The sequence below is a fragment of the Triticum aestivum genome, chromosome 4B, assembly GCF_018294505.1.
Source record: "Triticum aestivum cultivar Chinese Spring chromosome 4B, IWGSC CS RefSeq v2.1, whole genome shotgun sequence".
NCBI classification, from domain to species: Eukaryota; Viridiplantae; Streptophyta; class Magnoliopsida; order Poales; family Poaceae; genus Triticum; species Triticum aestivum.
Window position 1 is genome coordinate 467918861 of NC_057804.1, and position 22601 is coordinate 467941461.

General features: G+C 43.3%; 1 protein-coding gene across 1 annotated transcript; it reads right to left on the bottom strand.

Annotated features, from left to right (window-relative positions):
* Nucleotides 1-5155: 5155 nt before the first annotated feature.
* On the bottom strand, nucleotides 5156-12980 carry LOC123092765 (poly [ADP-ribose] polymerase tankyrase-2). Its single transcript, XM_044514588.1, has 11 exons — nucleotides 12695-12980; nucleotides 12333-12494; nucleotides 12015-12146; nucleotides 11342-11481; nucleotides 10589-10699; nucleotides 10351-10476; nucleotides 9493-9645; nucleotides 7576-7677; nucleotides 5797-5967; nucleotides 5623-5702; nucleotides 5156-5409 (listed from the first exon to the last, which is right to left on the bottom strand). Exons 1-11 carry the CDS (start codon nucleotides 12837-12839, stop codon nucleotides 5346-5348), a joined length of 1386 nt encoding a protein of 461 aa, XP_044370523.1. The 5' UTR covers nucleotides 12840-12980; the 3' UTR covers nucleotides 5156-5345.
* Nucleotides 12981-22601: the final 9621 nt, after the last annotated feature.

Below are 22601 nucleotides of genomic sequence, written 5' to 3' on the forward strand. Positions count from 1 at the left end.
GGGGCTCCTCGGATACCCGACGTATAAACTTGTCGAATGCATTTCGGCGATCCTCAAGATCGAAGATGAGAAGATTTGTTGAACCAGTTTTCAAGACCGACGACTAAAGATGAAGAACGGTTCGGAAGAATCGAGGAGCGTCCCTAAACTTGAAGACCGGTTCAGGGGGCTACTGATGGTGTCCTGGACTAGAGGGTACTCACCATGTCATCTCCCGATCTGTTAGATTGGGCCGAGGACCCCCATGGCCGTGTACTCATGGGCCAGTCCGGACAGCTGCCGCATACAAGGAAGATTCTGCAAGACTTGGCGATCAAGACAAGGACTCCTCCCCCACCGGCGTATTCGGCTAGGACTCCTGTTATCCTAGGCCTCTGGTGCATTATATAAACCGAGGCCAGGCTAGTCGATAGGAATATACAACAATCATACCATAGGCTAGCTTGTAGGGTTTAGCCTCTTTGATCTCATGGTAGATCAACTCTTGTACTACCCATATCATCAATATTAATCAAGCAGGAGTAGGGTTTTACCTCCACCGAGAGGGCCCGAACCTGGGTAAAAACATCGTGTCCCTTGTCTCCTGTTACCATTGATCCTAAGACGCACTGCTTGGGACCCCCTACCCGAGATCCGCCGGTTTTGACACCGACACTGGGCCTCACACCGAGGCAAAACCGGCCTACACCCGATCGGGCCCGGCTCACACAGAACTGGCCCAACCCCAGGGGCACCGAGCCCGCGGCCCAGGAGTGCGTTCAAACGCCTCTCTCGCATATGTGCGATCCCGATCGCCCCCCCCCCCCCCTGCCGGTGACAACGCCATAGCCGCCGCCGACCACCGGGATTCACCACCAGAACGGACCGCATTTCTCTTCCTTTGAACTTTAGTCCAAGATTCCGGCCGGATCAGATCGAATAGAGTTAGGTCCGGAAGACTAACCTTCGGAAGGGGGCCCTTCCATGGCCTGACAGCCGTCGCCGCCGTTCTCCTGTGCACGACGCGCCGCACCATCTCCTTCCTCTCGCCCGCGTGAAGCCCAACCCTCGCCGGATCGTCCACTGGCAAGATCCTGTCCACCGTTGAGGCCACCTCATCCTCATCATATCCCGAATGAAAAAACTCACAAGAAAGATCTGATGGAGTCAGCGTAGGCGGAGAAGTCGCCGGATCGTCGCCGTCTCCGTCCGCCTCATCCTCATCGGATCCGGCCAAGGCCCAAAATCGGCCGCCAATCAGCGGACGACCCACCGCCCCGAGAGCACAGGTCCGGAGATCGCCGGACGGCGCCCCGCATCCCCCCCAGCGACGCCCCCCCTATCGCCCCGCATCGCCCCCACCGTCGTTGGTCACGGGGCAAGCACGGCAGGGGTGAAGAACCAACTCGGCCTCCTAAAAATGGGAGAGATTTTCACTTCCCGGCCTCTGCACCAACTAAGGATGCATAAGGCCATTTTAGTATGAGTACCAAGATAAACATGGTCCTCAGAATTTTTTAAATGAGTATCAAGATATTTATTGATGAGTGGTTCCACCATACACCAAGCTTGATCCTCAATAAACGGGGCAAAACCCCTGTGCATCACCTGTCAATTCTGGGAATTGAACTCGGGTCGTTGGGCTGCACAACCGCATACCCAACCACTGAGCCAAGGCTCTCTCTGCATAAAAATGGGAGAGATTTTCACTTCCCGGCCTCTGCACCAACCAGGGATGCATACGACCATTTTAGTATGAGTACCAAGATAAACATGGTCCTCAGATTTTTGTTTTTAAATGAGTATCAAGATATTTCTTGATGATAGGTTCCACCACACACCAAGCTTGATCCTCAATAAACGGGGAAAAACCCCTGTGCATCACCTGTCAATTCTAGGAATTGAACTCGGGTCGCTAGGCTGCACAACCGCATGCCCAACCACTAAGCCAAGGCTCTCTTTGCACCTAAGGAAGCATATGTCATGGATCCTAATCGTTTATCTTTTGCGCCTCTTAGTTTAAGATATTTGTGTTAGACGCTTTAGTTTAGCCTGTGAGTACTGCTTAAAACTCTGGTTTATGTTGTGATTATTAGTTGACTATGGGTCTGTTTGAGAATATCGTTTCGTCAAAATCAATTTCACTCCACCAAATCAACTTTGGAGTAGTTCCATACAAAAGTTACAGCTCCACCGAGATAGAAGTTTGGGTTCCAGCTAGCTCCAGCTTCAAGAACGTAAAATTTTATGAAAAGGATCTATTTGATTAGATGCCGTGGGAAGAAATGAAGGGGTATCCACTTACTGGTGGCAGTGGTGGGTAACCCTTCCTCTCCCCTCCCCCTGAAGCGCTTCACAGAAAACATGGAGTTGTATCTCAGATTCTAGTATTATTTTTTACAGAGCGGCATATCATGAGCGGCATATCATGGAGCTACTCGTTTACCCGTGTTTTCTAGAATGCAGTTGAATATTAAAGAGCGGAGCAGTCCCAAACATGCACTATGACTATGTTGTCTTTGTGTGTGTTGTCTTATATATACCCAAATAATAGCACTTTGAATATGTGTACAACAGGTTTACAATGGAACACCATCATGTGTTTCTGCTCAACCAGACTATAGAAGATGCAGGTAAACAAACTATGCGTAGAACATTATTTTTTTCTCTCTATATCCACTCAGCCTAAATGAGGTCGGCCACATATACAAAATGCCTAAAATTCATGCAGGTAACCAAACGCTTACACCGAAAACCACCAAGCACATAAACAGGTGCGCTTATGTCAGACACTCAAAAATGGAAAATTCAGGAAAACATTGGATTTAATCACGTACAATAGATATGATATCACAGAAAAATTATTTGGCAAATTAATATAATACTCACTAGTGTTAAAAACGTCTTACATTATGAAACGGAGGGAGTAGTTATCTTTTCTGTGAAAAATATAATAGATATCTGACTACTGATGCAAACTAATTTATCACCTACCAAACTTGAAAAGAACCTATTTGCACACGGCCATTGGAGAGGGTGGCTTGCACACCCATGCAAAGACATTTTTAGCGGTGACCGTATGTATCAGTCGTTTTGGCACCAATGAGACGCCGCCACATGTAAAGGGGTAGGCCAACATGCATGTGTATATCACTATGTTTCAATAGTCTATTTTTCTTATATATTTGTTTTTGTCAAATCATGGGCTCTATAGTACCACTTTTTGTCAGAACCATAGAACCATAGGCATGCAACAACTCTCCTCTCCCTCCCTCCCAAACAAATACATGGACTTTATTTCATCTTAGCCAATTTAAATGATTCAAGACCTTAAGAATAAGCAATCTTCAAAACATTTCAAACACGATTTTTTTCAAACCACTTAATTCACTCAATCTATTTCATTGTGTGAAATTACTTATTTCAAACCGGTTTCTTGAAACAAGTGAGCCCAGTTAATTAAAATGAGTGAAATCAGTTTCTAAAGTTGGGTAAAATACGTCTCTTGAAAGGGTTGAAATATGTTGTTTGGAAGAATTGAAATCAGTTTCTTAAATGAGTGAAATAATTTTTGGAAATGAGTGAAACTGGTTGTTGGAAACAATTAAAATCATTTTGTTAAACTGATTGTTTCAGTGTGTGAAACTGGTTATCTTAAATATATGAAACCGATAGGTTAAAAAAATAGATATCGGTATTTAAAAAAAATGAAATCAATTTTTGAAATGAGTGAAGATTGTTTTTTGAACTTAGTAAAATTAGTGGTTTGAAATAAGTGAAATATGTTCTTTTTGAAATGAGTGAAATAAATTTATTGATATGCCTCAAGTCTTTTATAAAATGAGTGAATTTTTGTTTGGGAATGATTTGTTTCCAATGTGTGAAATCCATCTTTTTATAATGAGTAAAATCAGCGTTCCGAAGTGAGTGTAATCAGTGATTCAGCATTGTGAAATCAATGTTTCGAATATATTCCACACTGTTTTAAGAAACGAGTGAAATATGTTTTGTTATTTTTAATTATAGTGAAATTATTCTTTTGAAATGAGTGAAACTTATTTTTTGGAAATGAGTGAAGTCTGTTTTTTTAGTTTTAGTGAGTTTTCCTAAATGAGCAAAACCCGTTTGAAATGACTAAAATTGGTGTTTTCAATATATTCCACACACAAAAAATTAATGAGTCAAATCTTTTTCTTAATTGAGCAAAATCTGTTCTTAGAAATTAGTAGAATTATTTGTTTGAAATGAGTGAAATCAGTTTTTAACTCGTTTAAAATATATTCAAGATCGGTCTTGTTTTAAAGACCTCATTGCCTTGAATTTGAATATGTAAAAAAAAACAGAATTTTGGTTCAAAAGTTATGAATCGTTCAAAATATCATAAGAGAAATAAAATTCAAGTTGTTAAGAGGGAATTTTGTCTGCATGCAATCAGCCGTTCTTGTCTCCCTTATTTTTTGCGGGGGAGCCGTTATTGTCTCCTCTCTTATATCTGACAAAAGGCTGCTACGGTGGAGCCATTGCAATATATACTTGCAGCAGAATGTTTGACACCTTTATACCGCATGTCACCGCACCAATCTTGATGTGAAGTCCATGACCTACAGATCTACTTTCTGCACGGCCACCAATCTATCATCTAGCATTCCAATGTATGCCAACGCCCGTGAATCCAAGACAGTGGCCTTTTCAGGTCTAACTAAGTCCCGCCATCCACTCACCATCTCCTTTTCGGCAATCATGGGTGGTTGGTCCGTCGGCAAGGGAAGTTCGGTTGAAGTTGCTGCTCTTCGAGGCGGAGAGAGGAGCAGAGGAAGGGTGGCGCGCAACCATCTGGCACGGGCAGGCAGCGGCAATGCTGCGGGCGAATCAGGCGGTGGCTGCTATGTAACGGGCAGAGTCGCAAAGAGAGCAAGAGGGGAAGCAAAATGAAAGCAGTTGGGCTATTGACGGCCATCGATTTTACATCTCCAGTAGGTGGTTGCATCTTCACGTGTTGTATTTTACATTTCCTAGAGGTGAAGATTTTTCTTTTATCTACATTATTTGTTGGAGAGGGGTTTTGGGGCCTAAGTGTTGGCAAAAATAACTAATTTTTTGGGGCATTGATTATTTTTGCATCTACATCATCTATTGGAGATGCTCTAAGTGCTGGCAATTTGACGAACCACATCCATAAGGCTAACCGATGCCATCACAAACCTGACTACCAGAGTAATATCAATATATCATGCTAAACAGTGCCCATTGACAAACCAGAGTCATAACAAGGCTACGCACTGAGAATTCTACCTCTAACACTTGCAATATGCCACTACTATGGCACCTAAAACGGGTTGCACGACCTCCAGAGCCGACAAGTTTCTCTAACCGGATGGTTTGAAGCTTTTTCTAGCCAAGTGGTCCTTTTTCATTGCCTCAACAGCCTCCCTGCAAATGTGAAAATTTTAGTGCCTGGTTTAAACTGGTTTGTAAATGTGAGTGAATAAGCATGAAACAAGATTGTCTCCATCTTCTTCGCCACATAGATTTAGGTAAAATAAATAAATTTACAGGTTACATGTCATGCGCACAAACATTCCCATTTAAGAAATCATCGAAGATATTATGAAAACATACTGTGTAGTATATAAGATACGTTACCGTAATGCTTTCTCCATCTCGGCATTTCCAGGGTCCAGCTTCAGTCCAGCCATGAAAACATCACATGCTTCTTTATACTCCTATCGATAAATGAAGGCAGATTACATATGGAAGGTGCCATATGAAGAAATACAAAGTGAAAAAAAGAGTATAATCTGAAGTTATTTTTTTGACCTTGAGAAACATGAGAGCAACTCCCTTCCTGTAGTAGCCTTTCAACCATTCAGGGCGCAATTCAATGCAAGTATTAGCATCAAGCAAAGCCATATCTACTTCAGTCATTTGCATGTGGCACAGGCTCCTATTCGAATACAGTGTTGCATCAGTCGGGTCCAACTCAATTGCCTGCACCATAACCAACAATTTAAGTAGGGAGAGCCATATTACTATCAATCAATTTTTTTATCACAAGCAAGTAAAATTTGCATATATCTATTGTGAAGGGTTGACAATGTATGCGAGACAACAGCCTCATTTACTCGGCTAGCAAGACAACGCATGTTCTATGTCTACCAGCAATACATACAAGTCTGGCAACACTTGATGATGGTTATAAACTGAAACCTGAGAACCAGGGTTTCTCAAACCATTATGGGCATCTTCTAGAGGGCTGCTGAAGGTGACTTAAATTTTCAATAGTTACCAACAGTTAATGGTTGACGAAGGTTTCCAAACAGCACAAATACACAGTACATGTCGAAATTGGCTAGAGAAACCCTGTAGTAGTATCGTGGAACCAACTATGATAAAATCCCACGTCTTAGTTTGCCCTTTGCCCACAAAGGACCAAGTACTTGAGTAGAAAGTACTCATTTGATTAAATGTCTCGTTATATTCTTTAATTATTTCCGCTCCTCGGGCCACAGGAGAAGACCCAAATGACCTTCTCTTCCTCCTTACCCTATATCGTCTTCTCCACTCTGATGCAAGCCAGCATCAGACCTCAACCTGAGTTGCTTCGAGTGCCGCCCCTAACATAGGTCTCAAGCAGCAGCGTACATCTCAGAGTGGATGTTCTCAATGGCGATCTGTAAGCCTCGGCCACAAAGACGTCAGACTTGAACCTTGAGTGAGACTCTTGAGCACAATGCTGTCGGAGAGAGGGAACAAAACGAGCACACCTGGGCACAGAACGCAGGGCCCTGGTGGCATGCGTCAGAGGAGCCCTTGAGCACAGAGGAACAGCATACTGAGAGATGAGCGACGAGGTCGAGGTGGTGGCAGTGAGAGGAGGAACCTGTGAAGAGGTTGAGCATCCCCCATGCCACTCAAGTACAGCTGTAAGCAGCAGAGGCACAGCAGACCGTGCCTGACATGGAGACGCCCGATCAGCTTGTGCGGAGAAATTTGGAGAGCTGGAGAAGCCATGCAGTGGAGAAGGGTAGGGGCGGTTTGACCTTTTGGCATCGGTTTTGAGAGCCCATTTAGCTCATATTCTTGCTAGAGCATTTTATCAGTGCCAAAGCACCATGCGTCATTTGGGATATTGCCAAACACTTGGAGAATATCATTCCAGGCAAAGGGCAAACTAAGATGAGGCACTTTATCAAATCTCCTAATTAAGTACATTATTACCTAAGAACTGTGTTAATCCATGGATAGTATGTCTACAGTGTTAAAATGCAGAAATATAGTACAACACAAACAGAAGCTCAAATTCTGTATCGCAACAGCAAAAGGTTTCCCTCTAATTGTTCCATGCATATGAATCTTGCAAAATTTGCATCCAAATAAACAATGTTTGTTGTTTTGCTCCCTATCTAAATAGGTATTGATATATGTCCGCAACAGCAGTAATAGGAAGAAGAATCAAACGATAAATGATAGACTAAAGAAACATACTACACAGAACGGTAGAATATGCCTGGCATCACCAATACAGTTGCTCACATTACTGCTAGTGTTGATCAAGCATTAGAGTAGCATTACATGATTCCTCACATTAGTACTAACCTCGGTGTAGAACATTGACGCGCCACGATAGTCCTTTCTCTTAACAGCTTCCTCACCGCATAATTTCAGCTGGACTTTGGTATTGTCATCATCTTCCTCATCCTAAATCATGGAGAAAATTAAACACCGATTAGAATATAGACATAAAATGTCCAATATCTACAGAGATGAAAGATAAGTTTTCAGGTCGAGAAAGGTTAAAGTAATTTGATGAGACAATTTCATATAAAAATAAAAAAGATCAAACAAACAAATAAGTCTAATTTCTAGTCACTAGGTCCTGTTGGTGCTTTAGATCACCTTCACTCCTTGAGGATGCGCTTTCTTGTTTCTGTCCTTTGCCCCTGTATGGATGTAATGCTGTGGGGCATAATATTGGTGATATTTGGACCAACTATGTACGCTGGTAACCCAGCTGTTTGGCTCTATAAAAAAGCTTGGTTGAAAGGCCTTATCTCCAAAAGAAAAGAAAAAAGAACTTACTCTGCACATTATTTTGCAATCTTAGACAGGTTGCAACAAAGTTGATAAATAAATAACAGTTTCCTTTTATAAAAAAAAAATATGGTGCAAACCAACACCTTACAATTAACCAAACACCAGGGTAAGTGCCTATAGGAGGCTAGGCGCTGCAAGAGCTACATTTATTCGGAGCAAACAACAGACTGAGGAAGTAAGGAGTACCATGCCATTGTCCACAAGCAGTTAGGCAATAACATGTACAATTAACCAAACACCAGGGTTCCTACCTCGAATCAGAGGGGGGGGGGGGGGGACGACAACAAAAACGCCTACCGCTCAATCGTCCTACGAGTGCGCTTACTGCACCTAGGTGTGCTTAGGCAAGATGAGCACTAGGCAGTGCAAAAAGCATCACATCATAATATATGCAGTTCTGCCGTAAATATAAATATAAAGACCTTCTGTTGATAAGATCAGCATCCACCAGAGGTTGAGACTCAAAATTGCAAGTCACTCAAGTAACAACATACTCCCTCCGTTTCAAAATAGATGACCCAACTTTGTACTAAAGTTAGTACAAAATTGGGCCATCTATTTTGGAACGGAGGGAGTATTTGGGTACATACCAAGATTATAATGAACTAATATGAACCAAAGTGTCAAGATGGAATTTTAAGCAAAACCATTTCCCTTGCTTGACTTCGTTGGCATTTCACATTGCACCCATGAGACATTCCTTCTTTATATGTTTACTTGCACATGGTTTACTCACTCAGTTCCCTTTGGGTGTTTAAAATACATTTTTCCCTTGTCATACCTAGATCAATTATCCTTCCAGTCATTTTAAATCCTTGGAGACCATAAAACAAAAAGAAAGAACACTTAAACCCAACATTAACTTATTTCTTCTACTGGGACAATAAAGTAGAAGTCCCGGACATTCCTTTTCATTAAAGCAGTTTTCATACTGACAACAAATGTCAAATTCATTGAACTGTGTCTCTGAATTGATCTTTGGTTTGTGATCTACATAATAAAATAATTTAAAAGTGAAAAAATGTGAGCATAGCACTAATACGAATGCTACTTTGCGAACTATAATAAAGAATATGCTCTAGAGCAAAACACGGTTATCAAGAAATTCAAGCTGGTCCCACTCAAAAAAAATAATAGAGCTAATCACTTCATGTTTGAAACATAGGGATAGTTAGGAATGCAAGCCTTAGGCTTTGAATATCTTAACGAAATACAGAATTGTAAAGTACTCCCTCTGTAAACTAATATAAGAAGTGATCTAAAAGGTCTTATATTAGTTTACATAGGTAGTGCATAGGATTCAATTCATACCCTGGGCTTGGAGCGTAACATAGAATTATCAAGTACATACAGTTCAATTCATCCCCTGGGCTTGGAGCGTGATACAGAATTATCAAGTACATACAATGCAATTCATACCCTGGGCTTGGAGCGTTTTGATTTGGCATTAGCAAGAATTCCGTCAACAGTCCAGTTTGATATAGTTCGAATGGGAGAAGTTAATGGAAATAGTAACTCCACATGCTTTCTTCTTCCACAGCTTGCTGCGAGTTGTATTGGCATGGCACCACACTGTCAAGTAACAAATGGACGAAACATGAGCCACATGATTTAACAACAGAGGAGGTTATTATATAGCTACTAGAAGGGTTACTCGGAGAAAATGTAGCTACTAAAAGAAGAAAAAACTAATCTGGACCTAGTCGAGAATCTTGCCAGTATTCTTACACAAAAAAATTATATAATGCAGTAAAGTATAATGGAACATGACCCACACACTTAAAAATGTCAATTGAGGTACTGCTTCTAGAAGTGTCAGCGTGCAGCCAAATCACACATTCATTGAAAATTAACTGGAGCAAGTGCATATGAACTTCTAGTTCCTCATATTAGTACCCTTATGCTCTACCAAGCATAAAACAATTTCCTGAAGTAAATCAGATTAAAATTTCAAGAGTCGAGAGCTCACAAGGCACAATTTTAAATAAATGGCAAATGTGCAAATTTGCAATCTTACATTAATTAGTGGAAATGTGCAAAAGTTGCCCCAAGTTGTTAGATTATAATCTGAGAGGATTATCGTACATTTGATTTCATGCACATGATGATCAAATTGCAAAGGCAGAGTTCTGTATTTAGAACATAAATAGGAAGATGGGTTCATGCTAGTTGCTGGACTGTGCCCAGTTCCCTAGATAAACTCATTTAAGGAAATTGTAAGCACTATGGGATACGAGCAAGTAGAAGAATGCAAAGCGAAAATAAAATAAAACTCACATGACTATTTGGGATATTAGGGTCTGCACCAGCCTTTAGCAAGTACTTAATGCAGTCAGTTAACCCGTAAGTAGTTGCCACTACCAAGGCAGTATCGGGATTAGTAGAATTTACATCTGCACCTGCCTGTAGATATAGATTATATAAAACTAAAAGTTGTGGTCACTGCAATTTTTTAACTTTTCATGCAAATAGATATTCGCATAAGACACCTATATTATTTTTTCTATAGACAGACCTTGACAAGCAGTTTCACACACTTCAACGAAATAGACTCTGGTAGTCCTTCAGAAGTAGCACTTAGAGCTGCAATCAATGGTGTACCTAAAACTTCTGAAACCTTGTTCGGCTACAAGAAAAGATCAGCTTGAGTGAGAAAAAATAACCGTAACATACTACAGAACACGCTACGTATTAAATTCTGGAACAAAAGATGTAAAAAATATATAGAGGAAAATAACAACGTACAGATATGGAACATGTTTCCACACTGATGAATCTCCTTTTTTTAGGAGGATTATAGAACTATTATAGACTGACAATTTGCAGTACATTTTTTTATATATGGTGCAAAGACGGTTTTTTCTTCTCAAGTTTCAACCATCCATGGCATAGTAACATACAAAATAACACTTACATTGAGTGGCAAGCCAAATAAGAAACTGCACATGGTACACCAAGATATTTTTTTAAAGCAAAGGGGCAGGGGAGGCCCCCATGACAAAAAAAATTAACGAAAATGAGTCCAAATTCACGTCCGTGGGGACTTGAACCCAAGTAGCTGGGTAGTACATCCACTCCCCTGTGTTCACTTTTTATTGCACCAAGAGTTATCCGCATTCTCCATATTGATGGAGGTTCCTAAAGCTATAAGACAATTTGGCATTTGTATGTATCTGCTATGACATCTGCATGGTCCTATAACCAAACTGAAGATCACACAAAAAGCATTTCTAAATTGTAACAAAAAATTGTGGAATTAAATTATTACATCTGCATGGTGCTCCAATAAGACTTTCATGACACTGGCCTTCCCATAGTAAGCAGCAATATGTAGTGGTGTCCCATGGAAATAAGCTATATCAACACTAGCTCCTCTAGATAGCAATAGTCTTGCTGCTTCGTGATGCCCTAGATAAAAGGCACAAAGAGACACAATAAAATGTAACCATGAAAAGAAAAGAAAAACATTTCTGGACAACAGAACATATCCTTAAGGATTTTGATCACACCATTTCATGACTTAGCAAGAGGCCGAGCATGCATAAATTGTGATGGTTATTTGGAATACAAAATACTTAAAGTAGCAGAGGTAATTACCAGAACTGAACGCCATCTCAGCCGTGGGTCAAAAAGATATATAGTAAGCTAACATTTAACAGATTTTGACATCCCAAGACCAGCAAGAACTAGTAAAAAGAATCAAATTAATCTGTTTTCTCTTACGAATTTGTATCAACATTGAAACTACACTTTGGTAGATGTGCAAGAATTCAACATCCAAGTGAAAAAAAAAATAAGAGCCACAAATAACCAAGTGACCTAAATGAAGAGTTCCAGACTGCCCAGTAACAATGGAAAATTTATCTTTTATCTTTACATCGCAACAAATTAATAAATGTAAAATCTACAGATGAAAAGCCAAGTATAAACAGAGAGGATACCAAATTTTGCAGCACAGTGAAGAGGAACAGAGCCTGCGTCGTCTTTCTTATTTGGATCTGCCCCATTGTCAAGAAGGTACCTGACAACAGCCATTTTTCCATCCAATGCAGCAGCAGCCAACGCAGTTCCACCTACCAGCAAAATCAGAGAAAAGTAAACTTGTGCAATCATCGACATCCGTAAACGCATGTGAAATCGAGATGAATTTAATGTGATATACATAAATGGAAAGATTTGAAGATGGGTAACATTGCAAAATTGAGCTAATCAGAACAGAAACTGAATCAATCTTAACGCAGAAGAAAAGGTGCACATACCAATTTTGCTTCCAGCATTGATGTCAAAGCCGAGCTCCTCCACCAAGCACCTGCACACATCAACTTTTCCTAGGCGCGCGGCGGCCTGAAACGGCCCAACACCTTGGATGGACACATCCGCAAGCCACGCCTTCTCCTCCGCGTCCTTGCCGCTCGCCAACTCTTCAACGCCAGCACCAAAAATCCGCGGGTCAGACACAGGCATATCGCTACATTACATATCGAAACAAGCACCCGCATGAGCGCAGACCCCATTCCCGCCAAAACCCTAGCAAATGCGACGCCGCATCGTGGGGAGCGGGCGCCGCGCGGCCGTGCACAGCGAGATTCTTGAGATGTGGGTGCGACGGGAGATTGCTCACCCCTGAGGCGGCGGAGGTCGCCCCCGGTGGCCGCGTCGAAGAAGGCCGTCTGCGGCGAGTCATTGCCAGGAAGACCGCCGTACGGAAGCGCGCGTCGAAGAGCGCTCTCGATGCCGAGCCTCATATCAAATCCCGAGCCGTTCATGGTCGCCGGCGGCCGGCGATGCTCTACTGTACTTGGGTCTTCGCCTCGAACCACCGGTGCCTCGAGCTCGACTGTTGCCTGTTGGGGTTTGGGGGTTTACCGCAGCAGAAGAAACGCCGATGAAATATTGTTGTTTGGAACACGGTTCTGCACCAAAGTCCCTGCTCTGGTTTTATTTTGCGTATGTACTCATTGACGCATGGAACCAGTTTGCCATTGGCTCTCGTGTTTTTTTCTTCTTATTCTTCTTCTTTCCCAAATCGCCTTGCCCGAGAAGGAGAGGAGGTGGTGTGGAAGCTCAGAAGGGGTTGCGAAGCTCGGGAACACATGAGTAACAAGCTGGAAAAGCGGTGGCATGGCCCGCTCGAAATGTCGGGGGGGGGGGGGGGGGGGGGAGTTGGGGGGGTACCCAAGCATGGGAGGCAATGGATTGGTGTGCAGTGTCGAGGTGACAACAAAACTCGTTCTACGATAAACCGAGGGGAATAGGGCTCGGGAGGAATGGTGGAACTTGGGAGGTAGCGGATCGTCTCCCGTGTCAGGATGGTAGAGGAGCTCATCTGACGAACGGATCGATTGGGTAATGGGGCTCGGGGCAAGTGTGGAATGTGAGGTTAGAGCCGGTGGCATGCTCGCCATGTAGTGGGCGAGATGGACGACTAAAAAGACTGAGGTGGACCTAGAGGGGGTGAACAGGAACAACTGTAAATTTTACTTTGATTATTAGCAAGTTTATGCTATGCAGAATATAAATGGATGCCTATGGTTACAGATAACCGAAGACACCAGAGACGAGTATATATCCCGATATTCACTTCCTTGGGAACTAAGCACTGTTGGAGGGGTGGGCGTTACCATGAAGGAACACCGACACCAAGAAGGTTCACCCTCTTCTTGAAATATCACCACAAAGGTGATTCTTCAAGCACTGGTGGTAGACCTTGAGGTGGTATCCAAACCTTAATAGCTTTTTGAGGGTAATCACAAGTTGATTCATTGTTGAAGACTCCTACCAACGAGGTTATCCTCCACCTGGTAGGCCCACAGAGACATAAAAACCAATGAAGGCCCATGAAGGCCCAAGCTCACGTCTTATATGGTCCAAGATAATGTCAGCAACAAAGGGGTATTTTGTCAGTCGACATGAGGCACCCACAGGAGGAATTAGGTGACTCGGTTCACAAAGCACCCCTCACTCGAATAAATTTCGCTTGGGCTACTCGGGAGGCCAATGGCCAAGAGCATCAATAGAGACATCCACTAAGCATTGATGTTTAGCGTTATTATTTTTATCATATACAATTAAGTGTGTATGTTACTTCCTGTAGTGGGCAGTCATCATTACACACATGCAATGTAGCTAAGTGCAACCCAGGAATGCAACACACTCTATATAAGCCTACACTTGATCTCCAGTTATAGGTTTGGAACCCTTATATTCGCAAAATCATACTCAAGAACACCTCTTCATGAGATAGGACAATGGCTTTTACCTCCACCATAGAGGGGCCTGAACCCATATACATCTTATGTCACCTGCTCGCGTCTCGGTAGATCAAGCTTCGTTTCCCTACCTCTCTTATTGTTAGATTTATCCCACGACAGTACGTGCCCACCGTGGGATTGCGCATATTTCGATCCATGGCGCGGGTGGTTTATTCATCGATTTCTGGCGTTGAGATGATCCCAAGGAATGTCTCCTCATTTGTTTGGTCGGCTTCATCGACGACGACTCGGCGTGTCATCTTAATGCCCCGCTAAACTACGACGCACTGTTGGCTCATGGTAATACTTGCTACTTGTTGAAAATATGCCCCGTAGGCAATAATAATTATATGTTTACACTCTATGATATAATTGCTATGGTTTTTGAATATGCGATTCAAAGGAAAACACATAAGCGCGTGTAGAGTTATAAATAGTAAAAGCTAATTCCTAGTCTTGCATGATGGTTATGTTTTACTGATCATAGGTATAAAGTAAGTGTAACAAGGATGTTGACAACTTTGAGAATATGATGTTAGAAGAATGATCATATTGAATTGCCCCCAACTTGTCCATTATAGTTAGAGATGTTATCGTCGCAAGTCTACAATCTATAACATGGAGTGTTAAAGTATGCTTGGTTCCTTAGACCATGAGAGTATAGAGTCACTTCAAGTCATACGATAAAATTTAGGGTTGCTCCAGCGTCATCTGTAACACGGTGATCATAACGACAACTTGTGGATTTATCAAAAAGTGTGACAAGGGGCAAGATAGCTCAAGAGTGGGCTTTGCTCATCCAATGATGGAGAGATATTTTTAGGGCCCTCTCAGTGTGACAACATCCATCATTGTCTGGCCAGACACATGTGACTTGCTAACAGGGATGCCAGAACATGACAACGAGAAATAAGAACAAAATGGGTAACAAGGAGACCAGTATAGTGAGCATGAGAATGACTCAAGAGGATACAAATATATCTCACATCGGGTTTTGTAACGTATTGTGAAGCAAAGGGAATAGCATATTATAAACAAAGGTTCACTCGAATATCATTCGTGTGGATATAGGGGTTAACATGGATGTCCACGGTTCACCTCTTGATCATTCAATGAAAGGAAGTTTTGTTCATGTCTATATTCCACCGAACCTACTGGGTCACATGCTTAAGGGAAGTATGATCTGTTGAGTTCTAGTGGAGTGAGGAATATGAGAAAATATTACTATAATAGTTTCGAGAATAAAAGAAATAGTTTTTAGAGAAACCTAAAGTGTTATGGAGTTATCGAAAGTGTTTCGGGTAATACTGGGAAAAGATATATAGGCGAGAAATGTTTCAAGGACCTAATATAAATAATAGAAGGCTCTAATATTGATTAAGATGCCCTTAGAATTTATTTAGGGGCTATGGGCTAAAAATAATAAAGGCATAATAGGAAAAGTTATTGTGCCCTATTGGGCCCAACAGTGGAGGCGCCTCCTATTAGCTTTTTAGGACAAGCTAAGGGGAAGGGGGTTGGAGGAGGAATCCCCCTCCTTGGCCGCCACACAATGGGAGGGAGGCTCCTCCTCCACGCCAGCCTCCCCTCCTCCCCACACCTATATATACATAAGAGGGGGCGCCCCTCTAGACACACAAGTCCCTTTGCCTCAGACGCCCCCTCTCTAGTTATCTCTAGTTTTAGTTCTAGTTCTAGTTTGGACTTCTTCTATATTAGACTTGTTCTACTTCTCTTCAATCTGGATAATAGAGAAGCTATGTGCGGTTCTCTTCCTCCCTCCTATAATTCACCGGCAACGCTAAGCTGTGGATGGCGAAGATTTGTCGGATCGTGAAGCCCATACGCGTGCAATCCATAGAGAGGTCTTGCTTTCGGTCTTCATGTCGAGGGATCATCATGGACGATCTGAGGGACTTCAAGAACGTTCTACACCAACTCTTCTTCTGCTACAACTCGAAGTTGGTAACGATCCGATCTAACCTTGTATGCATCTTCATTGTAATCTTGATTGTAGGGTGATTTTTTTTGTTTTCTACTACATTTCCTAACCCTGGCATCATGAGCGGTTCTATGAGTAGATGCAAGTTACGATCTCTATCACATGTGATCATGAGGGTATTGCAGAAGAGTATTTAGTAATGAATTGGATCTATTGCTAAACAGTTAAGAAATAGATGAGTTCTAGAGCTTAATAAAATTGTGTGAGTAGAAGATAAAATCTATTATGGTAGATGCAATATTTTACTTGATGTTCTTGTTTGCTTCCCTTGAGTTTTACTTCTTTTCAGTTCTTGGCGGCAATGATGTAGCTTTGTTACAAATTCTGGCAATTGGCTATTTTGGCTATCAACGATTTGCTAATAGTTCTTCGGGCTACATCATAGTCAAGAAAAGTGAATCATCGCAAACACGAGAGGGCATGTAGATGATGTTGATCTACATGGGGGTCACTCGTATTGATGAAGTTTAGTGTGGGAGGGCTAGATATTTTTAATTAAGTCTCTCCTCACACACCTTGCAAAGTTAATCTAGCAACAGGAATAATCATACCTGTTGATGAACGTAGGTAGCTAGTGTTCTCCGAAACCCTAGAAGCCACGTAAATTAAAATTTTGCTAAGCCGATTAGAGGACGTCTAACTTGGTTTTGCAAGTTGCATGAGATGTGGTATAGCCTTCGTCATATTAATGAGCTTATGTATGAGATGGTTATATGTTGTAATTATTCAAGTGACTTGCGCATCATAGTACAACATGATGGATGGAGTCATAGGATTGTCACTTTGATGACACGTGTGTCAACTTTGATGTAATAGAGTAGCTATAGAGATAGCGGTGAGATTACACACGATGGTGACAAGCTTGCAAAGGAGGACCTCGACATAGGGAGGTTGTACAAGATGACAGAGAAAAAAAGTTGAAGAAATTGTTGCCATGGATCATTTTCAAAATTGCAGCCACGACAACATTTTCAAGCTGCCACGGCAAGCGGTGTTCATAGAAATTTGTTCTTGTTAAAACTGCTACCACTGATTTTCAAAATTGCTGCCACGATAATGTTTTCGGCTAAAATTTCATGGAGACCATGAAGACTTCTCCGGCGCAAGGGCGTCATGCTATTATGAATTGCGTGAGATGTTTATCCCTTTTTGTTCGCACTCTTTTGATTGCACACTAGTTGTTTTTATTAGGGTGATCTCTTGCATAAAAGTATCAAGTTGTTAGTGTTCTCTCTAGTGTAGCACCGTCTATAACATGTAGCCTTTCGGGGTACGACATGCATGTCCACATGAGTACGAACGAATGGTGAGGTGTAAGGCGGGGGAAGGTCAGACCTCAGTGCAAGATCGCTAGGTTATCTTCACGTTCTAGCAAGACAGTCTTGAGCTAAGAACACATGCATCGAAAAATAACAAGAGTCTCATGGAGATGTGATCGACAAGTTGGCCTACCGATTGAAGTTCATGTCATGTGATGCCCACATGAATGGCGTTGAATAAGATATGGGTCTTGAATCACTCAAAATCAATTATGAGAGATATTGGTTTTAGTGGAAGCACAATTCTTTACCTAATAATAAAGCACCGATTGCTTATGCCCGCTCATCGTCGGCAAATTTGCAGAAAAGACCCTCATATTTATGGGAATCAACTTGCACTCCTCTTGGGTATTTTCTTCTAAATTGAATCGTTTTGTTATGTTTCTAAAAAACTGCATGTTGTTCTCGTCCCTCCTCGAGTCGCCATGGATCTTGCACTGCTGCATCTGATCATATTCCCTCTGAGCCAGCGCTCCTCTTTTCCCGGGCCGCCACACCTCTCGCTTTACAAACCCCTATGGATCTCGGGCTGCTGGAGGTGCCCGTCATCATGGGCACAGCAGAAATCACTAGCCATTGCAGGAGGGAGCCCCACATACCCTAGCTCGATGGGCTCGACAGCCGCCTGGTCGAGGTCCTCACCATGGTCCTCGAGCTCCATAGCCACCTTCATAGCCGTCTCAAGCGAAGTTGAAGGGAGCATGGGGCCACACAAAGAGATGAGGTCTCCATGGGGACAATAGAGGACGAGACGATAGAGATGGATGTGTGTGTGAGAGAGAGAGCGTCGTGGACGATGCTTGCTATCGATTTGTAGAGAGGAAAGTCTGATAGGGGGAAAATTGAGATGGCGCTATTCAGCAACTGCTGCAGGCTATAGCAAAATAGAGAAATTCAAAGAAATTGACAAGGTAAGTAACATGATTCAATTTCATATTCAAATATTTGATGATTTGGGGAACCTCTTTGAAGTTAAAAAGGCTTCTGTTTAAGCACCTTCTAAACTGTTGTAGTGTTTGCTTATGGCCAAATATTGACAAGCATTTATATTTGTATTTATACCAACAAATGGGATCGGGAAGCCCAATTTTTTCCACCGTAATGATAGACAGAGTTAAGTGTGTCCAAAGGAAAGCATACAACATGAATGTTTATGATACGTCCATTTTGCATCATGCTTTTATATTGATATTTATTGCATTATGGGCTATTATTACACATTATAGCACAATACTTATGCATTTTCTCTCTTATTTTGCAAGGTTTACATGAAGAGGGAGAATGTCGGCAGCTGGAATTCTGGACTGGAAAAGGAGAAAATATTAGAGACCTATTCTGCACAACTCCAAAAGTCCTGAAACTTTACGGAGAGTCATTTTGGAATTAATAAAAAATATTGGGCAAAGAAAGCACCAGAGGGGGGCCACCAGCCATCCACAAGGGTGGGGGTGCGTCCCCTGGCTTGTGGGCCCCTTGTCAGGCCTTTGGTGCCCATCTTATACTATATGGTGTGTTTTGACCTGAAAAAAATAAGAAGGAAGCTTTCGGGATGAAGCGCCACCATCTCGAGGCGGAACCTGGGCAGAACCAATCTAGGGCTCCAGTGGAGCTCTTCTGTCGGGGAAACTTCCCTTCGGGAGGGGGAAATCGAAGCCATCATCATCACCAACGATTGTCAGTGTCAAAACCGGTGGATCTCCGGTAGGGGGTACCGAGCTGTGCGTCTAAGGCTAACTGTAACAGGAGGCGGGGGACACAATGTTTACCCAGGTTCGGGCTCTCTCTATGGAGGTAATACCCTACTTCCTGCTTGATTGATCTTGATGAATATGAGTATTACAAGAGTTGATCTATCACGAGATCATAATGGCTAAACCCTAGAAGTCTAGCCTGTGAGATTATGATTATGTCATATGGACTAAACCCTCTGGTTTATATAGGCACCGGAGGGGGCTAAGGTTACACAAAGTCGGTTACAGAGAAAGGAATCTACATATCCGAATCGCCAAGCTTGCCTTCCACGCAAAGGAGAGTCCCATCCGGACACGGGAAGAAGCCTTCTGTCTCGTATCTTCATAGCCCAATAGTCCGGCTCAGGTATATAGTCCTGCTGTCCGAGGACCCCATAATCTGGGACTCCCTCAGTAGCCCCTGAACCAGGCTTCAATGATAATGAGTCCGGCGTGCAGATTATCTTCGGCATTGCAAGGAGGGTTCCACCTCCGAATACTTCAAAGTAGATTTCGAACGCAAGAATCGTGTCCGGCTTTACAAAACAAGTTCCACACACAATCATAGAGAGTATAATGTTTCACGAGTCCAATCCGCTGACAACTTTAGTAGCATGCCATTACGTCATCACCCGACCATTATTTTGAATCGTTTTCTAGCCTGCCACTCCATGTTTCGAGAGGCGGTTTTTATTGGCACGTCTTGTCAAAGCAGAGATCGTGTACCCTTATTGCGGGATTTTCATCAACACGGGCGTGGGTAACCCAACCGTTCTGTTGGCATGATTCCTCGAGAATAGGCATGTTTTAAGGCTGCGGAGGAGAAGTTTGATATTCATCGCCTTTATAAAGGGGCTAAGGCATGTCCTTTTCTTTCCATGCTAATCCTTCCCTCCACCTCCCACCTCAAGTTCCAACACCCAAGGGTCAATCCAGTTGCTTCAAGCTTCCAGCCATGTCCGGACCCAGCCTTCAAGGCTGATGGATGGCCTCTTCTGTCACAGAGGAGGATATCTCGAAGCTCAGGGGGGCAAGATACTTGACTGCGGAAATCCTCCACAGGCTCCCTGCTCGAGGGTAGGTTATTCTTACTCCTAGATCCAATGAGAGGGTCGTGTTCAACTCTCACTTCCTCTGAGGGCTTGGGTTTGCTCTTCATCCCTTCGTTCGAGGGCTCATGTTTTATTACGGACTAGATTTCCATGATCTAGCTCCAGACTCCTTCCTCCATATCTCATCGTTTATCATCACGTGCGAGGCCTTCCTCCATATTTCCCCACACTTCGGCTTATGGCTTAAGACCTTTAACATAAACCGAAGGTAATTGACGGGAAACAAACAGAGTGCGGAGGTGCTTCAATAATCAAGCTCACCACTTCACCCTGGCCAAAGGGCTCCTTCGCAGAATCTTCTGACCTGTGGCAACAGGAGTGGTTTTACATCACCGAACCCCGTGGTAAAAAGTGGGCAGCTACACCTGCGTTTTGATCCGGCCCTCCTTTACAGCTTGCATCGTGGATTAACAAGGGGCTGGACTGGGGATCCATTGACGAAGTGCAGATGTTGCAAAGTCGCATTTGGAGCCTCATTAAAAAGGGCACCGGTCTCACCAATGTAATCCAAGTAATGCTAATCCGCCGGATCCTTCTATGCTAGCGGCGTCCTCTTCGTATGTGGGAGTTCAATCCGGAAGGTCCATGGACCCTTCAACACTTCTTCGGCACAATGCTCAGAGGGATGTGGAATTTATTCTTCGGCGCACGAAAACAGTGGCCGGATACTACAGAAGACCTCGACCTTGACTGCAATCATCCGGATACTCCGGTAAGCACTTGACTCCCGAACACAGTTTAGTCAAATTACTCATAACAATGTACTGATAAAACTCTACTCGGCCAGGCTGGCTAAAGAAGGCGGAGAGAATTAGTTGTTCAGCTACACTTCCCGAAGATTCTGCCAATCCGGTGTTAACAAGGATGCTGGCTCCGGCACCATATCAAGTGCCGGCGGGGGATGATAAGGAGGAGAGAGAAGAGGCCCAAGGTGGCCTCCATTCTGGAGGCATACCAGGCAATTTGTCCGGGGAGATAGGAACTTCCACTTCCGAAGGTGGAAGGGAAGGGCGAGCTGACATCCCTTCTCCTCATGGGAAGAAGAGGACCGCCTCCGAAGACTCGAAGAGAGAAACTTCTAAGCGGGGGAAGGTATCCCAGTCAGGGGGCGACATTGACATGCAGTCACTTCACAAAGATAGGCCCTTAGATTAATCGTAAGTGAATTGGGGTGTTTTTAAACATGTCCCTTTCTTTCCTGGTCGTGAGAGTAACATTTAAAATATATGTTTGCAGTCCGGCACGCAGAGCTCCTCGACAGTCCTCCTCTTCGGGGGATCTTCTTCCGGAGATGATGGAGAGCAAGACGCCTCCTCAAATCTCCCTGCCTGATAAGGCAGATGACGCTGAGTTGTCATCCCGAAGGATCTTTCCTGATCAACAAGTGGCGCGAGGGGCAGTGAAGACCGGGCCCAAAGGTAATGCTTCGGCTGCCCAGGGTCTGGGGTGTGCGGCCCTCATGGGCACCAGCAACAAAAGTCACAGACTATCGAAGTTCCGAGGGACGACTCAACCCGTTCCAGATCCGGAGGCGCCGGATACATTGATGGACATATTGCAACATGCCTCCATCTCAGAGGAACATCGTACCTTGATGGGTACGGTGGTTGAAAGAGTTTGGTCCATGAAAAGTGGATTGAATGAAGCCTTTACGAGCCTACTAAGAGGCTTCGAGGTACGTAGTGTAATTTCAATTATATTATAAGTGCAAATTGCACCTGTGTATATATAGTAGCCCCCGAGACTCTGGTTGACATCCAAAGGGAAGCGATCAGAGGATCAAAAATATATGCCCAGGAAATGATCTGACTAATTGAAACACAGGTGGCAACTGCCCAAGCTACAGATGTAGCACATCTGAAGCAGAAAGTTGATGTAGCAGATGATGACATCATGCTTATTAACAGGCAGCTCGATGAGGCGCAATGTATGTCTCTGGGGCACCCAGTACATGCTAGTATTATGACATGAGCGTGGCACTTAGAATTTGTACATGCATAACTGCAGACAGTGCTGCCGCTGTTGAGACCCTTCAGGCTGAACTTGCCCGGGCCAAGGAGCAAGCCAGGATGAGTAATGCGGCTGCCGAAAAGGTAGCCACCGAATTAAAGGCC